Genomic DNA, 21,080 nt, shown 5'->3' on the forward strand with positions numbered 1-21,080 from the left:
GAAGTCAGTGCCAAAACACTGTCATTTGGAATGTGTAACTGGAAAATTTCTGCTCCTCCTTTCAGTACTGAGGATGCTTACCTAGTACAAGAATGCTCTGCCCAAGTAAAAGGGAAATCTGCTCTGTGTGAGAGGTCAGCTGCAGAATTATTACCATCAGCGGCCAAAAATTTCAATAGGCTGTACATCCTCAAAAGTCTGCACCAGAGGACTTCTGAATAACTGTAGCCAAACAACAAGAAAAGGAATGGCAAAAAGGGGAAGCCAAACACCCTCTACATGATCACATCACCACATACAAGTGGCAGCAGATGCACAGGAATTTCCTCATGACATCACAATTTGCCAGCACTAACTCAGCTGCCATTTGCAAGCTATTGTGGCTGATATGATTGATAGAACTTGAAAGTGCTGTCAATACTGAGAAAAGAGCAAAAAAGTACCACTGGAAAGACCCTCAAACAAACATTCCTCTATTGGACAATGCATGGCATGTAAGAGGCAAACAAGATAGAGATAGTGCAATAGGTGCCAATCAGATTATCATGGGAGTGCTTTTTGGATTATATAGACAGAGAACCCAAAGTATGAGGAAGCAACTTGCAAGGATTTTTTGACAAAGTATTCCAAGTGATCACAGGGTGTGTTCTTTCTAAAATAATCTAAATGTGAATTAATAATAATGATTGATGAAAGAGTAGCTTGTAAGAGAACTGCCAGTCGTATTGACCACTGGTGGAGGTAAAGGGATGCCAGGGGTTACAATTTAGGACTAAAGTAGAGGATGCAAAGCTCATATTGTAGAGTAGGTATAGTATTTTACATTATATACTCGTTGGTAATTTTTTTTTGTAGTGCCTGCATTTAAATTATTTGTAGTTCATTATCAGTTTAAAATAAACTGTTTATAAGAGTTCCTGTTCTGCTAATCTGTGAGTCTCGACTGGGTTTCCCTGGCCAGATCGATTGAAGCTGAAGGTACCTTATGGATTTTCTTATGGCTTTTCAACCTCAGAAAAATTTTTGTGAATATTAATCCTCATCATTGTAGAAATTTATTCATTTGTTGTGCCTGCTCGCTTTATCGTCTCTGACTTGCATTTCAACATACAGGCATGGAAGTCAGTTATGTGAAGTCCTGAGAGGAGAACAGAGCTGGAGATTTTCTATCAACCACATATCCATGAATATTATGGTTGACTTAGTGATAGGAATTACATGCAATTGTATCTCATTAAATGTGAAATCAAACTGTCAGAATATAACCAAATATTTTTGCTGATAGAGTATCTTTACCCAAGTTTGCAAGATTTGGAATGACCTGTTCATTAATTTAGTTGTTACATTTCCAAATAATATTTTAAATTTGATGGCCATAAAGGAATGCAAGATATTTTACTATGTATTTTGTAGCTGTCACCATACCACATGTCAGAGGGAGTGCCTTTTTCAAAACGAATATTTCCCACCGTTTCCAGTTCAATTAATAGAAACAGAATACTCAAATTGAAAAATTCAGTTGCTGTCTTCACTTCTATTTCATAGCCTGCCTCAATTCTGTGGAGAGAAACATTAATTTAATGATTTTATATAATAAACTGAATAATGGTAAAAGATGATAATGATATATTATTTATATCATTTATTTTTACACAGTCTCACATATTGCATTTCAAAAAAATTCAATTAAGCCATTAATGCAATGCACAAAGTGCTAGTGAACTCAGCAGGTCACGAACATCTACAGGAAGCAAAAGGCAATCAATGATAGTCCGCTTACAGAGAACTAGGTTTTTTTGTGACAAAGGAACTTATATCACCCAAACATTGCTTCGGACTCTTTCCCATCTATCTCAACCCTGATTCCTCTCATTCCAAGATCCATTTGTAACACAAGACTTTGAATGCCACTATCCTCCAATGTGCTGAAGCCTCCAATGGAGAGCTCAATTTCTAAATTTGGAGTCACAGAGTTTTACAGCAAGCAAACAAGCCCTTTAGTCCAACTTGTCCATGCCGACCATGTTGATTAACCAAGCTAGTCCCATTTGCCTGTGTTAAAGCCACATCTCTAAACCTCTCCTATCAAGGTACCAGACTAAATAACTTTCAAATGTTATGATTGTACTTGGCTCCATCACTTCCTCTGGCAGCTTGTTCCATAGACACACTATCCTCCATGTGGTGCTCTCCAGGTCATTTTAAACTTTCCCTCTCACATTCCCACTTTCTCATATTTTTCACCTCTCAATGTTAGCCTTGATCCTTGACACAAAAGTCTGCATGATCACCAACTGCTCACTAATCTTCAAAAAGGGCCCCCAATCTTCCTCACCTCACTCCAACTCCATAGCCCTGATAGCTCTTCAGCAAGCGCTTCTCCTCCATCACCAATACTATAGCACTAACCTGTCTGCAGTTCATCTGCACTTCCCTCACTATAGCACAATTCTCTGTTTGTCTCTGCCTTCTACATTGCTTTTCTAATGCAACTCTTTATATGGCATCACAATAGATGTCTCCTTGCTTTCTGTTTCACTCTGGAATGCATTTGGATATAATATTGGTTTTATTGGAATATTATTGGGTTATTTAATTATGTTTTATACTTTCACAAGGAAGTTATGGTCATCTATCATTAAGACATAGCTTCAGAAGTTAAAGAATAATACTTTAGAATAAAGATGCATCAAAAACCAGTTTACTCACTCATCCAACCTCAGGTTCCAAAACGTTAGTCTTTTCTTCAGAGCATCCAATTTTTGAGAAATTTTCTCTTCTGAATTAGAATCTTCCGTAGTTCTCTTAACAGAACAGCCACTGCCATGCATTTCTTCCATCTCACCTGTATTCTTCAAACCATTCAGAGAGGTTGCCACAAAATTTTGCCTTTTGCTCACTTGTAATATTGTCAATTCAGATTCTAGCTGTTTCAAGAATGTTGGCTCGTTATCTATTTATTACATTGCTTGTCAAATTTCCATCAATTTTAGTGACTTGTTTAAAATGTAGCAGTCAACAGGTTAAATTCTTGATTCAAGGTCTAAATGACCATACCTTAAACTCCAAAACATTGGTACAATTTTACACAATTACAATTATTAAGTCGATCACCAATTAGCTACATGTTTCTTCACTGTCTGATTAGTGCCAAAGAACATATGGTTAAGGAAGCAGTTAACACAATGTTGTTACAGTGCCAATGTCCAGGTGTTCTGGTTTCCTTCCACTTTTCAAAATGTACAGGGGGTGTAGGGCAGTTGGGTGTAATTGGGCATTATGGCCTCGTGGGCCAAATGGGCCTGTTACCATGCTGTATGCCTAAAATTTTTAAAAAATGAATGCCCATATTATAAACTAAATAGAAGTTATTTCTGGAATTGAATTAATTGGAAAGAAAGTATAGCACTTTTACAATCAGGAAAGGTGAAAGACATAAAAGATCTAAAATTGGAGCAACATCCAACAAGATGAATAGCGGTCAAGACTTAATGGGAAAAATTGTAAACTATGACAGAGAATAAATGCTCTCTTCTTTAACTATAAAATAGTAGATTACATAATTACAGCAATTCAATATTGGTATGGCAAACTGCTCTTCAATATCATTACAATGTTTTAACTTTCTTAAAGATTTATACAAGTAAACCATCTCATAGTCAGGAAAGAAATGAATTTGAAATGAAATGAATAGAGCCTTAGTACATAGCTTAATGGTTGAAGCTGGTGGATTAACTAATGACAGAAGTGAAACACGAACATCAGCAGATGCTATGATTGTGGTAAAATCACAGAAATGTTGGAGGATCTCAGTAGGTCTCACAGCATCCATAGGAGGTAAAGATATATTACCAACATTTTGTGACTGAGCCCTCCTTCAAGGTATGAGTAAAAGCAGGCATGTGCCTGAATAAAAGAAATGTCAGGGAGAGGAATACAGACCAACAGACGGAAGGTGATTATTGGATATGAAGAAGAGGCCAGGAGAATGGAAAAGTGAGAAGTGATTGGGGGAGGATGGTTTGGGTCTGTGAATGCAGAGCTGGGGTAAAGGAGCCAGAGGGAAACTGGAAAGGGAAAAGTAAAACTAATGACATAAGTATAGCTAAACAAATATGACCTGATAGCCATTATGGAGGCATGGTTACAAGGGGAGTCAAAGCTGGAAAATAATATTTCAGGATATGTCACTTTTAGGAAGGACATATAGAAAGAAAAAGGTGGTCGTTATCACTCTTAATAAGTAGGATGTGAGAGATGATCACAGCTCAGATAATGTTGATTCTAACTGGATGGAAGCAAAATGCAGCGAGAGAAAATTGCCAGTAGCAGTGTCTTTCATCACAACAAATAACTAGGCATGTAAAAACAGCTGTGCAATAATTATAGGTGGCTCTAATCTGCAAGGACTTAGAGCATTTTAGATTGATGCATGAATATGAAGGGAATGGATTATGAGAGCTAGAAGAGATTTAGTCTAATTTGGCATTAGGTTTGAAATGATGTTTGGCACAAACATGGTGGGCAAAAGGGATTGTTCTTGTGCTGTTCTTTTCTTATTAATTGTTTACTTGTTACAAAATACAGCAAGAAGCTTTGTTTTGTGTGCTATTACACAATCCATTTATCCATAAATAAATAGATAATGTGTCAAGAGTGGTGTAACAATAGTCATATACCGCAGTGTATGGAGTAAGTGTAAAAACATAGTGTAGAGAATAGAAAAAATGTAGTTACAAAAGAGAGTGCACAAAGATCCAGTCAAGAGTCTGAAAAAATTAGGAATCTGGATGTTTTCATTATCAAATGTCCTAATACATTTCACGAATAATGAAATTGGAAAGTGTTACAACAAGAACAAATTCATAAAGTGCAAAAGAAGGATTGTTGTCTAGAATAATAAATACATCACGGAGCCATTATGGAGAAAAAAGTTACCTCTGATATGGTAGTGAATAATGAGCCACATGAAATAAATGACTTCAAAGTAAACAATCTCCTTGGAAGTAGTAATCATAGTATGAAAGAATGTCCTATTAATTTGTGAGTGAGAAACCTGAATTGGAAACAACTATGTTTAATTTAAATAAATGGAATTACAGAGTTGATATTAGTAGAATGAATGGACAGATTAGCAGGAAGAATAGTATGAAAGCAATGTCAGACATTCAAGGAGGTAATTTATGATACTCTGCAAAATTATATGCTGGTAAGGAGGAAAGATTTTAAGGAATGATGAATCAATCATAATCAACCTAGGGAATTAAGAGGGGTATAAGGTTGTAAGAGAGATAATTTTTAACCTGAAGACTGGGATACATTTAGAATACAGGAAAGATAATAGAGAAAAAATAAATGATGAAAGCAAACTCATGAGGAATAGGAAAGTGGACAATAAATATATAAAAAAGATGAAAGAAATTCAAGTGAGTACATGGCCCTTTGGAGAATGAAGTTTGGAAATAATTATGGGGAGCAAGGAAATAGCAATGGGATTAAACAAATATTTTTCATTAGTCTTCATGACAGAAGATTCGAAAAACATCTTGGAGATACTGAATAATGCTGGGAAAGGAATAAAATAGCATAGGAAAATGATATTAGGGAAACTAAAAGGGCAAAAGGTTGCAAGCCTCCCTGCCTCAGATAGCTTTTATCCTAATACAGTAAAATCTTTGATATCGATCTCCTATAGGAATTGGTAGATACCGGATAATTGAATTTTCTGGTTGCTTGACATTGCTTGATTGGCAAACTAACACTGAGATGCGCTAATTTTATAATTTTTTTTAAACCTGTTTATTTTCCACAATTTTTTGCCAGTTGCTTGAGGTGGCCATTTCCTTGAATTCCAGATAACAGGGATTTTACTGTATCCTAAAAGTAGCTGCTGAGAAAATGGACAATTTCTTTCCAAACATTGAACTCCAAAATAATAAAATTATGCTACCTTTGCTTTACGCAAACTGTCCTCTCTCCATAGCTCTGCACTTTTGAACTGAATCATTTTTTTGTACAATGTAGGAGGTATCTACTGGTCTATTTACAAAACCTCTTGTAATGCAACTAATTGCACTCAGAGACAAGTGAGAAGTACCAACACACTTTTAATAGCTTACAATCAATGACCAGTAGACCAATAGTCCTCGGTGAATCTGAGGTAAGGTGGGAAAACCAGGATTTATATTGGGGTAGGTGAGGGTAGAGCCAAGGGAGGAGCCAGCCATCAGAACAATACACAGATAGTGAATTCCTGTTCACTGCATTCACCTCTTCCTTCAGAATAGAATCCGAGGGTGAAAATCAGAGATCATTCATTCAAAAAAAATTAATAGTTTCACAAGTTATGTTTGTCAGGGGATTTAGTTATTCTGGTTGAGAGCCTCAGTACTGGACAACTTTGGGCTTCCTCAACTTCCTGGACCCATGGTGGAAAAGAGCTTTCAGCTCTGGTCACAGAGTGGATTGGACCACTTCCCGAGCAGTGCCCTCCGGAACCCTGGGTGGGGTACTCCGTAGTTCCTGGCTCATTGGAGACATCAGATCTTCAGTTCCAAGGGGGCCAGGTCTCTGATTGATACAGTGTCTGCCATCAGAGTATGCCATATAGGCATACGTTGGGTTGGTGTGCAGCAGGTGCACCTTCTCAATCAGGGGTCTGTCTTGCTCCTCCTCGCTTGCTTTTTCAGCAGGAGTGGCCCTGGTGCCATTAGCCAAGCCGGGAGAGTAGTCCTGGATGTGCATTTCCTCTGGAATGTGAACATAAGCACATGAGGAGCTGCACTGGTCACAGTGCAGAGGAGCGACCTTATAGAGTGGAGCGTCGTGGGTAGGACTTCTTGCCAGTGAGAGTCTTGAAGGCCTTTGGACCGGAGAGCCAATTTCATGGCTTTCCATGCAGTTGCATTCTCTTTTTTAAAATTGTCCATTCCCCTGGGGATTCTTGCTAATCATCCTGTTTGAAGCAATGCCTCTTATGAGCAGATACCGGCGTAGCTCTTCACTCATAAATGATGAGCCCTAGTCGCTATGGATATAGCTGGGATACCCCAAACAGGTGAAAATAGAGTGCAAAGCCCTGATGACCATGGTGCTGGTCATGTCTGGGCAGGGGACGGTGAATGGAAAATGTGAATACTCATCAATAATGTTGAGAAAGTACACATTTCTGTTGGTGGAAGGGAGGGGACCCTTGAAATCGACACGGAGGGGTGGGATGTCTTTATCAGGTGTGCTTTGTCAGGGCGGTAGAAGTGTGGATTCCACTCTATGCAGACCTGGCAGGACTGGTCATTTCCCAGATATACTCAATGGTGTAGGGCAGGTTGCGTGCCTTGATGAAATGAGCCATATGAGTGATGTGCAGGTGGCAAAGCTCATCGCACAGTGACTGCAATTGGCTGGTATGTGCAGAGGCACAGCTTCCTCTTGACAGGGCATCTCGAGGTTCATTGAGAGTACCTGGCCTGTATGTCATAATTATAAGTGGAGAGTTCAATCTTCCACTTTGCGATCTTAACATTCTTTATTTTACCCCTTTTTGTATTATTAAACATAAATGCCACAGATTGCTTCTTGGAGAGCAGTGTAAATTTTCTGCCTCCAGTGTCTGATGGCTTCTACAATGGCTTGAGCCTCTTTCTCGTTCTGAAGCTTGTGGCCTTGCAGGGTCCAGGAGAAAAAGGAAACCGGCTTGCCCACCTGGTTAAGGGTAACGGCCAGAGCTACGTCAGAGGCATCGCTTTCTACTTGGAAAGGTACATTCTTGTCCACCACATGTATGGTGGCCTTGGCAATGTAGCTCCGAATCTAGTCGAAAGCCGCCTGGGCTTTGGCCAATAATGGGAAGGAGGTTGATTTTCAGAGAGGGTGGACTTTATCTGCATAGTGAGGGACCCACTGGATGTAGTAAGAGAAGAAGCCCAGGCCTTCATGGTCTTTAGGATTAGGTCTAATGGGGGCACATTCAATCAGGGTCAGGGCCAATGATGCCATTCTCCACCACATAGCCCAGGTTCGCCAGATGTTTAGTCCAGAACACGCACTTACTGGAGTTGTACATGAGATTCAGGGCCTTGGCCGCGTGGAGAAACTTCTGGACGTTGGCGTCGTGGTCTTCCAGAGAGTGTCCACAAATGGTGACATTTTTGAGGTAAGGGAAGGTGGCTTTCAACCTGTATTGGTCGACAATTTTATCTATCTCTGGAAGACCGAGACCCCATTAGTGATGCCAAAAAGGACTCTCCGGAACTGATAAAGCCATTCGTCTACCTCAAATGTAGGGGCAGTCCTTGGAATGGATCGGTAACTGAAGGTATACAGCTTTCAAATAGACCCAATACTGTACGATTTTGTTTACCGTATCTGAAATTCAAGGGAGGAAGAATACATCCAGGTGTGTGAAATGATTAATTGTTTGGCTATAGTCAATCAATAGCCTGGATTTTTCTTCCCCTTTTACGACTACCACCTGGGTTATCCATGTTGCTAGACTCAATGATATTTTCTTTGAGCAGCCGCTGTGTCTTGGCTTTTATAAAATCCTGATCCCCCGCAGTGTATCGCCTGTTCTTTGTGGATATTGGTTTGCAATTGGGAGTCTCGTTCAGAAACAGTGGGGGGGGGGGGGGGGGAGGGGGGAAATCAATATTTAGGATGGAGAGACCGCGTGTGGTGTCCGGCTTTTGGGACCCTCCATTCCACACTGTGATTGGAGAAAGCAGACCAGAGTCACGCTTTTAGGGTGACACAGGAAGTCCAGGCCCAGAAACACAGAAGAACACAAATCCTTCAGTGCATACAATCGGAACTTACAAAAATCCCCCCCCTCCTTTTTACAGTTAGATGTACCCTTAGATTGTCGCCGAGTGCGAGTGCAAAGCTAGGAAAATATGATAGTCCATCGGGTACACTTTTAATTTTCACCACAGAGCAGTCACAGAGTTTATAAAGCTGTCAGTGAAGTCATTATCTATCAAGCAATCAGTGAAGTGTCCTTTTACCCTCACCTCCATCATCGAGCTATTCAATTGGTGAGGTGTGCATGATCCAGGACAACCAATGCCAGTGGTCCGGAAATCCTGTTGTTCCCCATGCTGATGTTGACTTTCTCCTCTTGGCTCGTGAGCAGACAAGATGGTGTTGACCATGAGGTATGGCAAGATGTCCGCCATTGCTTTCCGCAATGCTTCACTTCCGGTGGCGGGTCTCACCACAAGGCACAGCAAGATGTTGGGTGCGAGCAGCATGGAGAGAGGCTGAGGCCGGTCCTTCTGGACATTGGCATAGATCGAACACCGATTCGGGGTTCACACATGCAGTCACCCTCTTTGGGTCCCCGTTAGCCCTGCAGACCTTCTACCAGTGCTCTCGCTTACTCCATCCTGAACACATGATGTCCTTTGAGGGGCATTGGGCACAGGGGTGCTGGGCCTGTCCATAGAAGTAGCATCCACAATTGTGCGTGGCCGCAGAAGTTGGCACTGGGATTGTGGGGGCTGCTGGCACCCCAATGACTTGGTCCTCTGAAAAGGCGTTGCTTTCACCCGTGAGGTCATCAGGTCCTAGTTAGGCCTGTTTGAGTGCTTTTGCCATTTCCAAGGTGCTGGCCAAGTCTTTCTTCCCCAACTCTAGCAGTCGCTGCCTCATGTACCTCAACCTCATTCCTTTCACGAGGGTGTCTCCTCCTCTCTCACTTGGGTCATGGCCACTTCCTAGTGGCATTTTCTAGTCAGGGTCTACAGTTCAAAGACACAATTATCCAGCGACTCATCTGGATGCTGCCCATGTTGAGGGAGCCGGTGCCTCACCACCATGTCATTCTGAGGACTTTTCTAGCAGGCATTCAAGCCTGCTATGGCAGACTTGTAAGTAGCACAGTCTCTGATGACAGCAAACCCCTTGGGGTCAACTCAAGAGAGAAATGCAGATCTCTGGAGACTATTGGAGTTGAAGACGACTTATGTGGCTATCAAGTAGGCCTGGAAGCACTCCAACTAGTAGGCGAATTCCTCCAGGGCCTCTGGGGACAGAGGGTCAACCAGAAGCATGCCTGGCTTCAACAGGGCTTCTATCCTACTTCAAAGATAAGCTATTAAAATTGCACTGAGAGACAAGTGAGGAGTACAAACGTGCTTTTAATAGCTTACAGTTCAGCGGGCAGCAACCTCCTTTGATGAAGACTGCAGAGCCCACCTCGCTGTCAAAAGACAAAGGAGGAAAAACCCAACACCCAACCCCAACCAACCAATTTTCCCTTGCAACCGCTGCAACCGTGTCTTCCAATACATTTTGGAGGACCGCCATTTCACTGCTTTCTCAGACCATAAGCCACTCACTTTTGCCCTTAGCAAGATATCGGACCAGTGGTTGGCCAGACGGCAACGCCACTTTTCATACATTTCAGAGTTCATTACAGATGTGCATTGTTTCAGGAAAAAACAATCTGGTCACTGACGCTCTGTCCAGATTGGCAGCACATCATATCTAAGGAGATGTCGATATCTCTGACTTGGCAAATGCACAGGCCGTGGACCCGGATGTTTGGATGTACAGAACTGTTATCACAAAACCTAGACATACATGTGGCACTACAACTGGGCAGGTCAAGTCTGCTTGGAGACAGCGTCTTTTGACGAAGTTCACAACCTGTCCTATCCCTCTATCAGAGCAACAATCAAGCCCTTGGCAACCAAATATGTATGGCATGGACTTAAGAAAGATGTTATGCAGTGGGCCCAGTCACGTAGCCAATGTCAAACTTCCAAAATATAGTGGTACACCAAAGCACCTCTCCAGTCTTTCCCAGCAGTGCGCCGATGTTTTGAACATGTGTATATATAGACCTGGTCGGACCCCTGCCAGTGTCTCAGAATATGAGAGACATCCTCACGGTCATAGTCTGATTCATGCGATGGCCAGAGGCCATCCCAATGCCATCCAGTGATGCTGAGACATGAACTAAAGGGTTCATTGCCAACTGGATCTCAAGATTTGGAGTTCCCACACACGTCACCTCAGACCACAAAGTGAAATTCATCTCCATGTTATGCCTGCCCTTGCGTGCTTTTGTAGCACACAACTGCATCACACTTCAACGTACCACCCGCAATCCAATGGTCTTGTGAAACATTTCCACCGGCAACTCAAGATCGCACGCAAAGCCCGAGTCACTGGGCCCAACTGGGTAGATGAGTTGCCATGGATTCTGCTGAGAGAATTCTCAGAGAATTCTGAGAGATTCTGTCTTCCCGAAGGAAGACATGCTAGCGTCGTCTGCAGAAATGATTTACGATTCAGTTTTCTCAGTTCCAGGTGACATTCACTTCTCGTAAGAGTTCTGCACTTTCGATCTGGATGTGCTTAGGCAGCTTCGACACCACGTCACAATAATAAAACCAGTTCCAACCAACTGGCATGGACCCTCCAAACAGGATGTGCTTCCAGCCCTCCTCAACACTGACTTTGTGTTCATGTGTAGACAGGCCCCAGGAACATCATTAACACCATTGAATCGACCGTATGATGGCCCTTTCTGCATGATCAAAAGGGATGGGGTTGTGTACACTTTAGACATTGGGAGACATTCTCAACTGTTTATTATAGGCCAGCACATGTGGAACCTACTACCCCTATTCACTGCGCACAGCTTAGGAGACGAGGGCATCTGCCTAAGACACATGCAGCTGGTTCATCCCTTGGGTGACGATTCTGGGGATATGGAGGGTGGTGTAGTGGGGCGAGTTGGGACAAAACACAGTGGGTTGAACCATTGCCTGTGCAGTGGGCCGAATAACAGCGCAGTGCCACGGGACTAATCACCACTCACTTACCTGGCCTAAAGGTCGTGCAGTGCTGCAGGCTAAATCGCAGCACATAGGGAGTTAGGCACTCACCTACAAGATGGCGTGTTATCTCCTATCATCTTTACTTTAAGCCACGCACCCTTCAGGTAAGTAGTAGGTATGGGGTGGTGCCACTTCCGGTCCTGGGTGTTCAGGCCGGAAGGGATTTAAAAGAAGAGGCAAATTTGAATAGAGTCTTTGCTGAATTGATTGAGTAGCTCTACTGGAGTATTCTCAATTTATGATTGAGAAAACACAGATATGAAGGAAATTAATTATCAGGCTGAATGAGCTGATTTGCTTGCAGATTTTCACATTTTAACTCTTAATTTCTGGCTGCATCCAGAATATTGGAAAACGTGTGTCCAACCTGACTGCAATGTTAAAATTCCAAGTCCCCCAAATCAAGTAATCTCAAGAGAGAATACAGTAGAAACCTTATCATTTGGCCTAAGGGACTTTAATTTCAGACTAACAGATTTTCTGAACTATTGGATGTTGTTCCTTAATAGCCCACACACATTAATTTGCCTTCTTGAGATGCTGCACAGATTTAATAAAATAATAATAAATTTTCCAAGAACATTGTCCATTTTCTGTATTTTCAGAAGGGAATGTAGGAACCAAGGCCCTGGTTCCTGCATTCCCTGATGCTAGATAAAGTAAATCATAAAATTCTGATGCTAATTTCCAAATACATAGTTAGATAAAGGTATTGGAGTTTTATTGTAAATAGTTAAAAGGATGTTTAACTTTATGCAATTAAACATTTAGTTTTACAGACTGCTGAATTTCACTTTTGTGATACTTTCACCAAGTTCAAAAAGGGAGCAATTTTTGTGTTATTTACCCTGGATCACCAAAAGGAACAGAAAACCAGTCTTTTTGTACGTCATGCAAGGACAAAAGATATCCTTTGCTGAAGATGACATTTTAAGGTGATCAACCACTGTAATCAGTGCACTTACACTTTTAATGACAAAGTTGATGGTTTTTATTTGTTCCAATGGTACTTCCTGCAAATAACTCCGTTGTTTCTGCAGCGTTTCTATAATTTCAGCAAGTTGGTAATGGATGGTTTTCACACGCATGCTGTAATACATAGTTTTTTTCATCACAGTGGACTGAAAGAAAAACAAAATAATATGTATTTTTTCATTTTGATTCAACTAATTCACAGACATTTAAGGATGATATTTTTACATTCTTTCTTACATACTGTTTTTATTCTGATATCTAATATGAAACTACATTTAGAAATATTGTTATTTTATGCTTTAGTTTTCTTCCCCACCAAAGAAAGATGATCAAGTCATGCCTTTTGAATTGTATAACTGCAATAACACAATTTCCTAAAAAAACAGGAATTCAAATGTTATGATCAAATTTACAAAGCATTTGTTTTGTAGGAGTTTAATATTATACATCAGCTAAACTATGGATCCAGTGACCTACTGGGTTTCTCCAGCACATTTGTGTATTGCACTTACTCCAGCATTTGCAGATTTTCTTGTTTAACTAAAATAGTTGGAAATTTGACAAACAACGCAATAAATTTAGGAGCACCAAAAACTATCTCCTGCCTTAGTCAATTTACTGCCTTTGGATGTCATTTTAGACCATGGGTCTCCAAAGTGGTCGATATCGACCCCTGGGGGTTGATGGGAATATCCAAGGGGTTAATAAATGCTAGGGGGGGGTCAAAAGAGGGTCAATAATGATGACAGGGGGAGGGGTCAATTGAATTTTTGCAATGGAAAGTAGTTGTGTCCAACATCTTGTGAGAGTGGGCCTTGGTGTCCACCATGTTATATTTGACTTCAGCCTTTGAATAAGTTAAGAGCGAATGGAAGGACGGACTGAGCATAGAAAAAAGATGTGTGTTCTTTGCATGTTTGGTAGCACCCTCCCAGTCCAGTGCTGCCACCTCCACCATCCAGCATTCCCACCAGTCACCATCCCCTTCACCACTGTCCAGCACATGCCCACTGCTGGGATTCTATGCCTGGGGGTCGACAAGGTATCAAGTATTCCATGAAAGGGTCAATAGTCTAAAATATTTGGGGACCCCTGTTTTAGATCTAGCACAGCTGATAAGTACTTTAAGTGGAATCAATTGGGCTTGGTCAGTAAATGCTGGCTTTGCCAATAATGCTCAGATCCATGTAATTCTTGCAATTCATGGCAATTTCTGAAATATTATTAGTTGCTATAAATATCAGCCAAATTGCATATTTTCTTTGAACAAGGGAATAAAGGAATCCTGCTCTGGTTGTCTATTAATTATCTGTGGTGTTCCACAGGGGTTAGTGCTGGGGCCATGCCTTTTTAACGTTGTATGTTAATGATTTGAATTGTGAAATAAATGGCTTTGTGGCTGTTTGCAGATGATACAAAGATAGGTGGATGGGCAGATAGTGACGTGGAAACAGAGAGACTTACATGAGGAGAATGGGCAAAGAAGTGGCAAATTAAATACGATGTTGGAAAGTGTACAGTCATGCACTTTGGTAGAAGGAACAAAAGGGCAGTCTATTATTTGGATGGGGAGAAAATTCAAAATTTGGAGGTGCAAAGGGACTTGGGAGTCCTTGTGTAGAATACCCTAAAGGTTAACCTCCAGGTTGAGTCAGTTGTGAAGAATGTGAACGGAACATTGGCATTAATATCTAGAGGAGTAGAAGAGTAGGGATATGATTTTGAGGCTCTATAAGACACAGAAGAGACCTCACTTGGAGTAAAGCTGGCATTGGAGAAAATTCACAAGAACAATTCCTGGAATGAAGGGGTTAGCAAATGAGGAACATTTGACAGCTTTTAGACTGTACTCATTGGTGTTCAAAAAATTAGGAGGTCCTCACAGAAGCATTTTGAATGTTGAAAGGGCGAGACAAAGTAAATGTGGCAAAGATGTTTTGCATGGTAGATGAGTTGAGGACAAGAGGGCACAACTTCAGGATTGAAGGTGCCCATTGAAAAAAGATATACCGAAGAATTTCTTTAGCCAGAGAGTGATGAACCTCTAGAATTTTCTATCATGGGAGGCTGTGGAGGCCAGGTTGTTGGGTAAATTCAAGGCAGAGGTAAAAATGTATCTGAATAGTCAGGTTAAAGGTTATAAGGACATGGCAGAGGAGTGGGGCTGAGTGGGAGAATGGCTCATGATGGAATTGTGGAGCGGACTCGATTGGCTGAACAACAGAGCAGACTCGGAGGGTTGAATGGCCTACTTCTGCTTCTGTATCTTATAGTCTAATTAACAAAATGAAATTGCAACAATTATTTTCACTAATTCATGATTATTAATGAAGGCAGAAATCAGTTTCAGGCAGTGCTATCTTGAAAAACAAATAACATCAAAGTGAATAAAAGAAGAAGACATTTTTTTTTAAAGGGGTTTGAAGAACCAACCAGAGCAGCTACTGTGTGACACCAAACTCATCTGCACACTAGAAATTTTTATACCAATTTTGAAATATTTTCATACTGACAATAAGTAAAATTAACACACACCGTAAACAAGTTACCAAAAAAAATAATTACCTCAGCAAACTCCTTGACTTGTTTACTTGAAACATCACAATTGTCTAGTTTCAAAAGCTTTGGAATATGATACACGATGTGTGTAATGTAATTACAAAGAAGAGAGACAGGATTTGGGGCATACAGGGGATCTCTGAGACTCAACTCTTGAAGCTCAGGTAATCTTGCCAAATTAATGAGTTCCTGAGGGAAAAAAAAAGAAAAATTCAAAAACTAAAACATTTTTCTATTGTTCTTAAAGAGGAATAGAAGAAGGGATAGGTCATATGACCCTAGGACCTGCTCTGCCATTCAACAATATCACAGTCAATCTTCCAACTTACATTCACTGATTATCTGGCTCCCATGCCACCCTGATTTTGAAGGGTTGAAAAATTTATCAATCTCAATCTTGAATTTCCAAAAGTTTGATAAAACATTTATTTTTAAGTGGCCCGTCCCCTTTCCTGAGAGCAAGTGCTCAGGTTCGAGATTCTCCAGCTAGTGACGATATCTATTTTCTATTTGGCAGGAAAAATTAAAAAAAACACTAAATTTAATGGCATGCAAGCAATTATTCTAAGCAATAGGTCCACAATACAGCCTATTTCAGTGAAGACGACTATGAAACAAGCCTGATTCATTGGCCTGACAAGCTTTTCTCAATCCGTTGCCAATGTTTCACTTTATTTCCAATGAGTTGCCTGCAAGAATGGTTAATCTTCAAACTTAACAGAAAATGTTCAACACGTAGAGAATCCATTCCAAATCCCATCTTCAATGTTCCAGCAGCTGTATGGATCTTACCCTTTACTGCTCCTGCTCAAAGGCCAAGATTTTAACCAATTCAACTAGAGAATGGGGTTTACCTCAACATACACAAGACTGAGTTACTCTGCTACAATTAACAAGTATGGATGTCATCTTCAAAGTTTAACCCTTTAACAATAGTCCCCGACTTACTACCATAATTGGAACTGAAGGATTGGTCGTAACTCGGATTGGACACAAGTTGGATTCACCCAACTGGACGTGGCTTAATGAGGTCTTAAAGCAATTTTTAAAAAAAAGATGTTCAACAAATGAACCTTTAATGAAAAATGTCAACATCTGTAAAGTACAGTACCTTTAATAAAGATACTCAATATATGATCTTCTAGTAAATAATAAAGTCATTGGACTCAGGCATTGGGCTGCCACTGGAAGCAGGGACTTCAGACTGCTGCAGAGAGCAAGGACCTTTGGCTGTCACAGGGAGCAGGGATGTTGGGCTGCTGCCAGGAAGTGGGGACCTCTGTATACAGTACTTTTAATACAAAATATGTACTTTTACAATAGTTTTAATAAATTCCTTTTTTTTTAATTGGTTGTATGTACAGGTGGGCATAACTCATAGGTTGGAAGTCGAGGACTGTAATGATAGTGATCATGGTTGCATTTGCTATTAGCAAGGTCTTAAGGATAGAGTTCCTGTTTGATTATACTTGGCTGCCAGCAGGGGTTGACACAGAGCAAGAGACTGCTGTATAAGAGATCTGTAATGGAGGTTTGCACCCTCACGGCATGCCTCATGGGTGGTTTACATCAACTTTAAAGTAAAGAACCTTTTCCTTCATCCATGAGTGGTCCAAGAAGTCATACATATGAATACAAGATGAAACATGGTGTCAGAAGTGGGATGAAGGAAATTAAAAGAAATACTTTAAAAGTAAAAATTTAAAGTCAGCAACTGGTCAGTGAAGAGAAACTAACAAAGTGAAAAATGGAAGGATTATATCCACCAGCAAAGCTTCAATTGACAGGAAATGTGGCTGAAAATTGGAACAGAGTCAAACAACATTTTGGATTGTATTTAGTGGCAGTTGGAACTAACAGGAAAAGTGATAAAGTGAAAGCATCATTTTGCTTACATGTTGTGGGTGATGAAGCCCTGGAGGTGTATAATAATTTCACATTTGCTGCTGAAGGAGACAAAATCAAATTTGAAAAAATAATGGAACAGTTTGAGGCATATTGCATAACTAAACATAACGTAATGTTTGAGAGGTACAGATTTTTCATGTGTACAGAAAACAGAAGAAAGTATTGATCAGTATGTGACTGAATTGAGAAACAGAAGTTAAACATATGAATTTGGTGGACTGACTGACTCGCGGATAAAAGACAGAGTTGTGTGTGGTATTCCAGATAATAGTCTAAGGGAAAGACTGCTAAGAAAGCAAAATCTAGACCTGGAAAAAGCCATAGCACTCTGTAGGGCTACAGAAACTGTAAAATTGTAGGCAAAAGAGCTGTTCAGTGAAACTAGCTGCAACATGGATGCAGTGAGCAAGAATGAACATAAACTGTTTAACAAAAAGAGTGCCAAAGATGAAAGAGAGGCATGGCCAGTGAACAAAAATGAACGGGCCAATCGAAAACTATGCTGTCGATGCAGTCACAACACCTACCAAAAAAGTGTCCACCATATGGTAAAACATACAATATGTGCAACAAAAGCAACAGCTTTTGCTGTTGGAACCAAGTACAACTAAGCAAGATTCATGCAGTAGATGAAAGGGATATAGAGGAATTCTATGTAGATGTAGTGACTGAAAACAAGAAAAAAACAGAGACTGGATGTTGAGATTAAAAGTGAATAACATATGCATTTCAGTAAAATTGGATATTGGAGCACAAATTAATGTAATATCAGAGACTGATTTTAAGACCAAGGATGTATGGATCAAAACTGAAGGTGACAGGATATTCAGGTACCAATATAAATGAGAATTAAAGGAGAATGCACGGTCAAAGTGAAACACAAGGACAAATAGCATATGCTAGCATTCATCATGGTTCTGTGACAGAATATGTTGTGTTTTATATTGTAGATAGATATAATTTTGGGAGATAAAGTGTGCCACGGTTTTTTTTAAGTGTAGGTCACATATAAACACTTCAAAACAGATCTAATTTAAAATACTGGAGCTCTGCTCAAGCTAGACAGGCTTGTTGCAAAAACATCGGGGAATGCCCAAAGGACTTTAAGAATGGATTACTGTTTTGAAAAGCAACAGATGAAAGAACTTTGAGGATCAGGTTCGGAGCCACAGTTTGTCTGACAGCTGCTTGGTGTTCCAGGAGGGTCATGTGGTTTTGCAAGCAGAGAAAGTAAAACAGGTGAGAGAGAGAGAGAGAGAGAGGATTCAATTTAGCAGCAGCAGCTGGGACTAGAACAGGACAAGCTGGAAATCTTGTGGAAAACCCCATTTAGAAGATGGGTTATGAGTGCTTAGTTCAACCTGGTCAAAGCCCTTGTGGTCTTCACAAGAGGAGAGGACTGGCTATCTAATGTGTCACTTGAAATAAGTGAAACAAGAAGGAACTCTGTGGTGACATGAAAGAAAGAGGTTATCAGCTGGAAAACCCTGATGGGGCATGTTTCTTTGGCAAGACACTGACGTGGCTGATTAAAAGGAATCAGTTTGTGTCCAGGAACAACAAAACTCTCTCTGAAAACCGACAAGTACCTTCCTGAGCAGTAACCATTTAGCTTTCAAGCACCAAAGCCTGGTGAAATTCATTAAATGTTAAACTTTGTGCACAGTATAAGAATTGCCTGCAGCCAGTGAACTTGGAGGAGTGAGAAATGAGATTGGAATGTGAATCAAAGAACTTTTCCGAACTGACATACACGTGCGCTTAGACATAGAAGAGGGTTAAGTTAGGTTAGTTAGGTTAATAGTGATAAGTTAAAGTTTGATCCTGTTTTCATGTTTAAAAATAATTAAAAGCAACTTTTGTTTAAGTAACCATTTGTCTTGTGAATATCTAGTGCTGCTGGGTTTTGGGATTCTCTGGGATCGTAACAGTACCAAAGGATGTAGAGGCCATACTAGGTTTAACAGCCAGTAAGAAACTGAACCTGATAAAAAGAGTCCTCGTTGTGGAAAGCGAAGGAGAGACAGTCTATGATGAACTCATGAAGAGTACAATGACCTATTTCAAGGGCTAGGCTGCCTTCCAGGAAAACACATGATCAGAGTGGATAAACATGTGCTACAGACAATACATACATGCAGAAAAGTTCCATTTGTGCTTCAAAAGCAATTAAAGGCAGAGTTGGACAGGATGTAAAGCCTGAACGTGATTCAGAAGACAGATGAGCCAATGGAGTGGGTAAGTTCATTTGTCATTGTGAACAAAAAGAATGGAAAGCTTAGCATTTGCCTGGATCCAATAGGTCTAAACAGAACAATAAAGACAGAACACTTTAAGCTTCCAATGTGTGAAGAAATCATGTCATAATTTGCAAATGCAAATGTTTTTAGCAAGTTAGATGCAATCATCAGGATTTTGGCAGTTAAAATTGGATGAAGCAAATTCAAGATGTGCACGTTCAATAGTCCATTTGGCAGATACAGATTCCTAAGGTTGCCATTTGGAATTGCCTCATCTCCTGAAGTGTCTCACAAAACTTTCCATGTGATCTATGAGTACCTGGACAGAGTTGATACCTCAATGAATGACATCATAGTATGGGGAACCATGAGAATGGAGCATGATGAGAGACTAAGGAAAGTAATGGAAGCAACAAGGAAAGCAAACCTGAAGCTGAATAGAGAGAAATGCCAGCTCAGGGTGACAAGACTAACATTTGTAGAAGATATTATTGGCAGTGAGGGCATCAGACCAGATCCCAGAAAGGTGTCCATTGGGAACATGCCAAAGCCACAAAGCAAAAAGGATGTAGAGAGGTTTAATGGAATGGTTAACTATATTAGTAAATACAATTCCAATCTCTCAGAAAATATGGCTCTATTGAGAAGACTAAATGATGATTAGGCCCCAACGCTATACACTGAATGTGGTGTACACTCAAGGTAAGCTAATGTACACAGCAGACATATTGTCTTGAGCTGTTGACATGAGAGAACCCCCGCAAACATGAAAATGGATGAAGACGTGAACGCCTTTGTGGACATGATCACAAGTGCACTGCCCATATAAGATGCAAAAATGGAGCTCATAAAGTCAGAGACAAAGAAAGATGAAACACTGAGACAACTGAGAAAAAACATCTTGGATGGATGGCCCAACATGAAACAGGACTGCTCACTTGATGTTGCAGAGTACTGGAACTGCAGAGTGGAACTATCAGAGGTTGAAGACATCATCTACAAAGGAAGCAAAATCCTGATCCCAAAGAGTCTGAGAAAAGAGATGTTAAAAAGGATTCATGGAAGACATCTTGGAATCAAAAAGTGTAAGAAAAGAGCATGAGAGGTGATGTACTGGCCAAGAATCAACAATGATATATCAAATGAAGTGTCAAACTGTACAATATGCTGGAAATATCAAGCAATCAATCCTGCAGAACCACTAAAGCCACATCCAGCACCTTACAGACCTTAACAGAAGATAGGTGCTGACCTATTTGAATGTCAAGGGGAGGACTATCTTGTAGTCACAGACTATTACTCCCTGTATCCAGAGGTGTGTAAACTGAACACCACCACTGCAGATGCTGTAATAACAGGTATGATAGCATTATTCTCCAGACATGGTGTGGCAAGTGAGGTCTTCACAGACAATAGACCCCAGTTTTGCAATTCAAAGTTCCAACAGTTTGCCAAACACTCTGTACACACCATGTCAAGTCCTCATTTTCCACAGTCCAATGGTCTAGTCGAAAAATTGGTACAGACAGTGAAAAGACTGATGTACAAGGAA

At 40.5% G+C, this 21,080-nt stretch overlaps 1 protein-coding gene across 8 annotated transcripts in view; it reads right to left on the reverse strand.

Annotated features, from left to right (window-relative positions):
* lrrc9 (leucine rich repeat containing 9) overlaps positions 1 to 21,080 on the reverse strand; it is a 168,586-nt gene that overhangs the window by 126,628 nt on the left and 20,878 nt on the right. For 7 of the 8 annotated variants that reach the window (XR_011351144.1, XM_069916303.1, XM_069916301.1 and 4 more), the window contains exons 7-10: positions 15,387 to 15,569; positions 12,812 to 12,967; positions 2,710 to 2,927; positions 1,426 to 1,557 (exon numbers count right to left, since the gene is read on the reverse strand). Coding sequence is in view for 7 of the 8 variants with exons in the window: in XM_069916303.1 (XP_069772404.1) it covers positions 1,426 to 1,557; positions 2,710 to 2,927; positions 12,812 to 12,967; positions 15,387 to 15,569 (689 nt within the window). In the remaining variant the exon portion in view is untranslated. The remainder of the gene's footprint in view (positions 1 to 1,425; positions 1,558 to 2,709; positions 2,928 to 12,811; positions 12,968 to 15,386; positions 15,570 to 21,080) is intronic. The other variant, XM_069916304.1, reaches the window with a different exon arrangement.

The sequence above is a fragment of the Narcine bancroftii genome, chromosome 2 (genome assembly GCF_036971445.1).
Source record: "Narcine bancroftii isolate sNarBan1 chromosome 2, sNarBan1.hap1, whole genome shotgun sequence".
Classification (NCBI taxonomy): Eukaryota; Metazoa; Chordata; class Chondrichthyes; order Torpediniformes; family Narcinidae; genus Narcine; species Narcine bancroftii.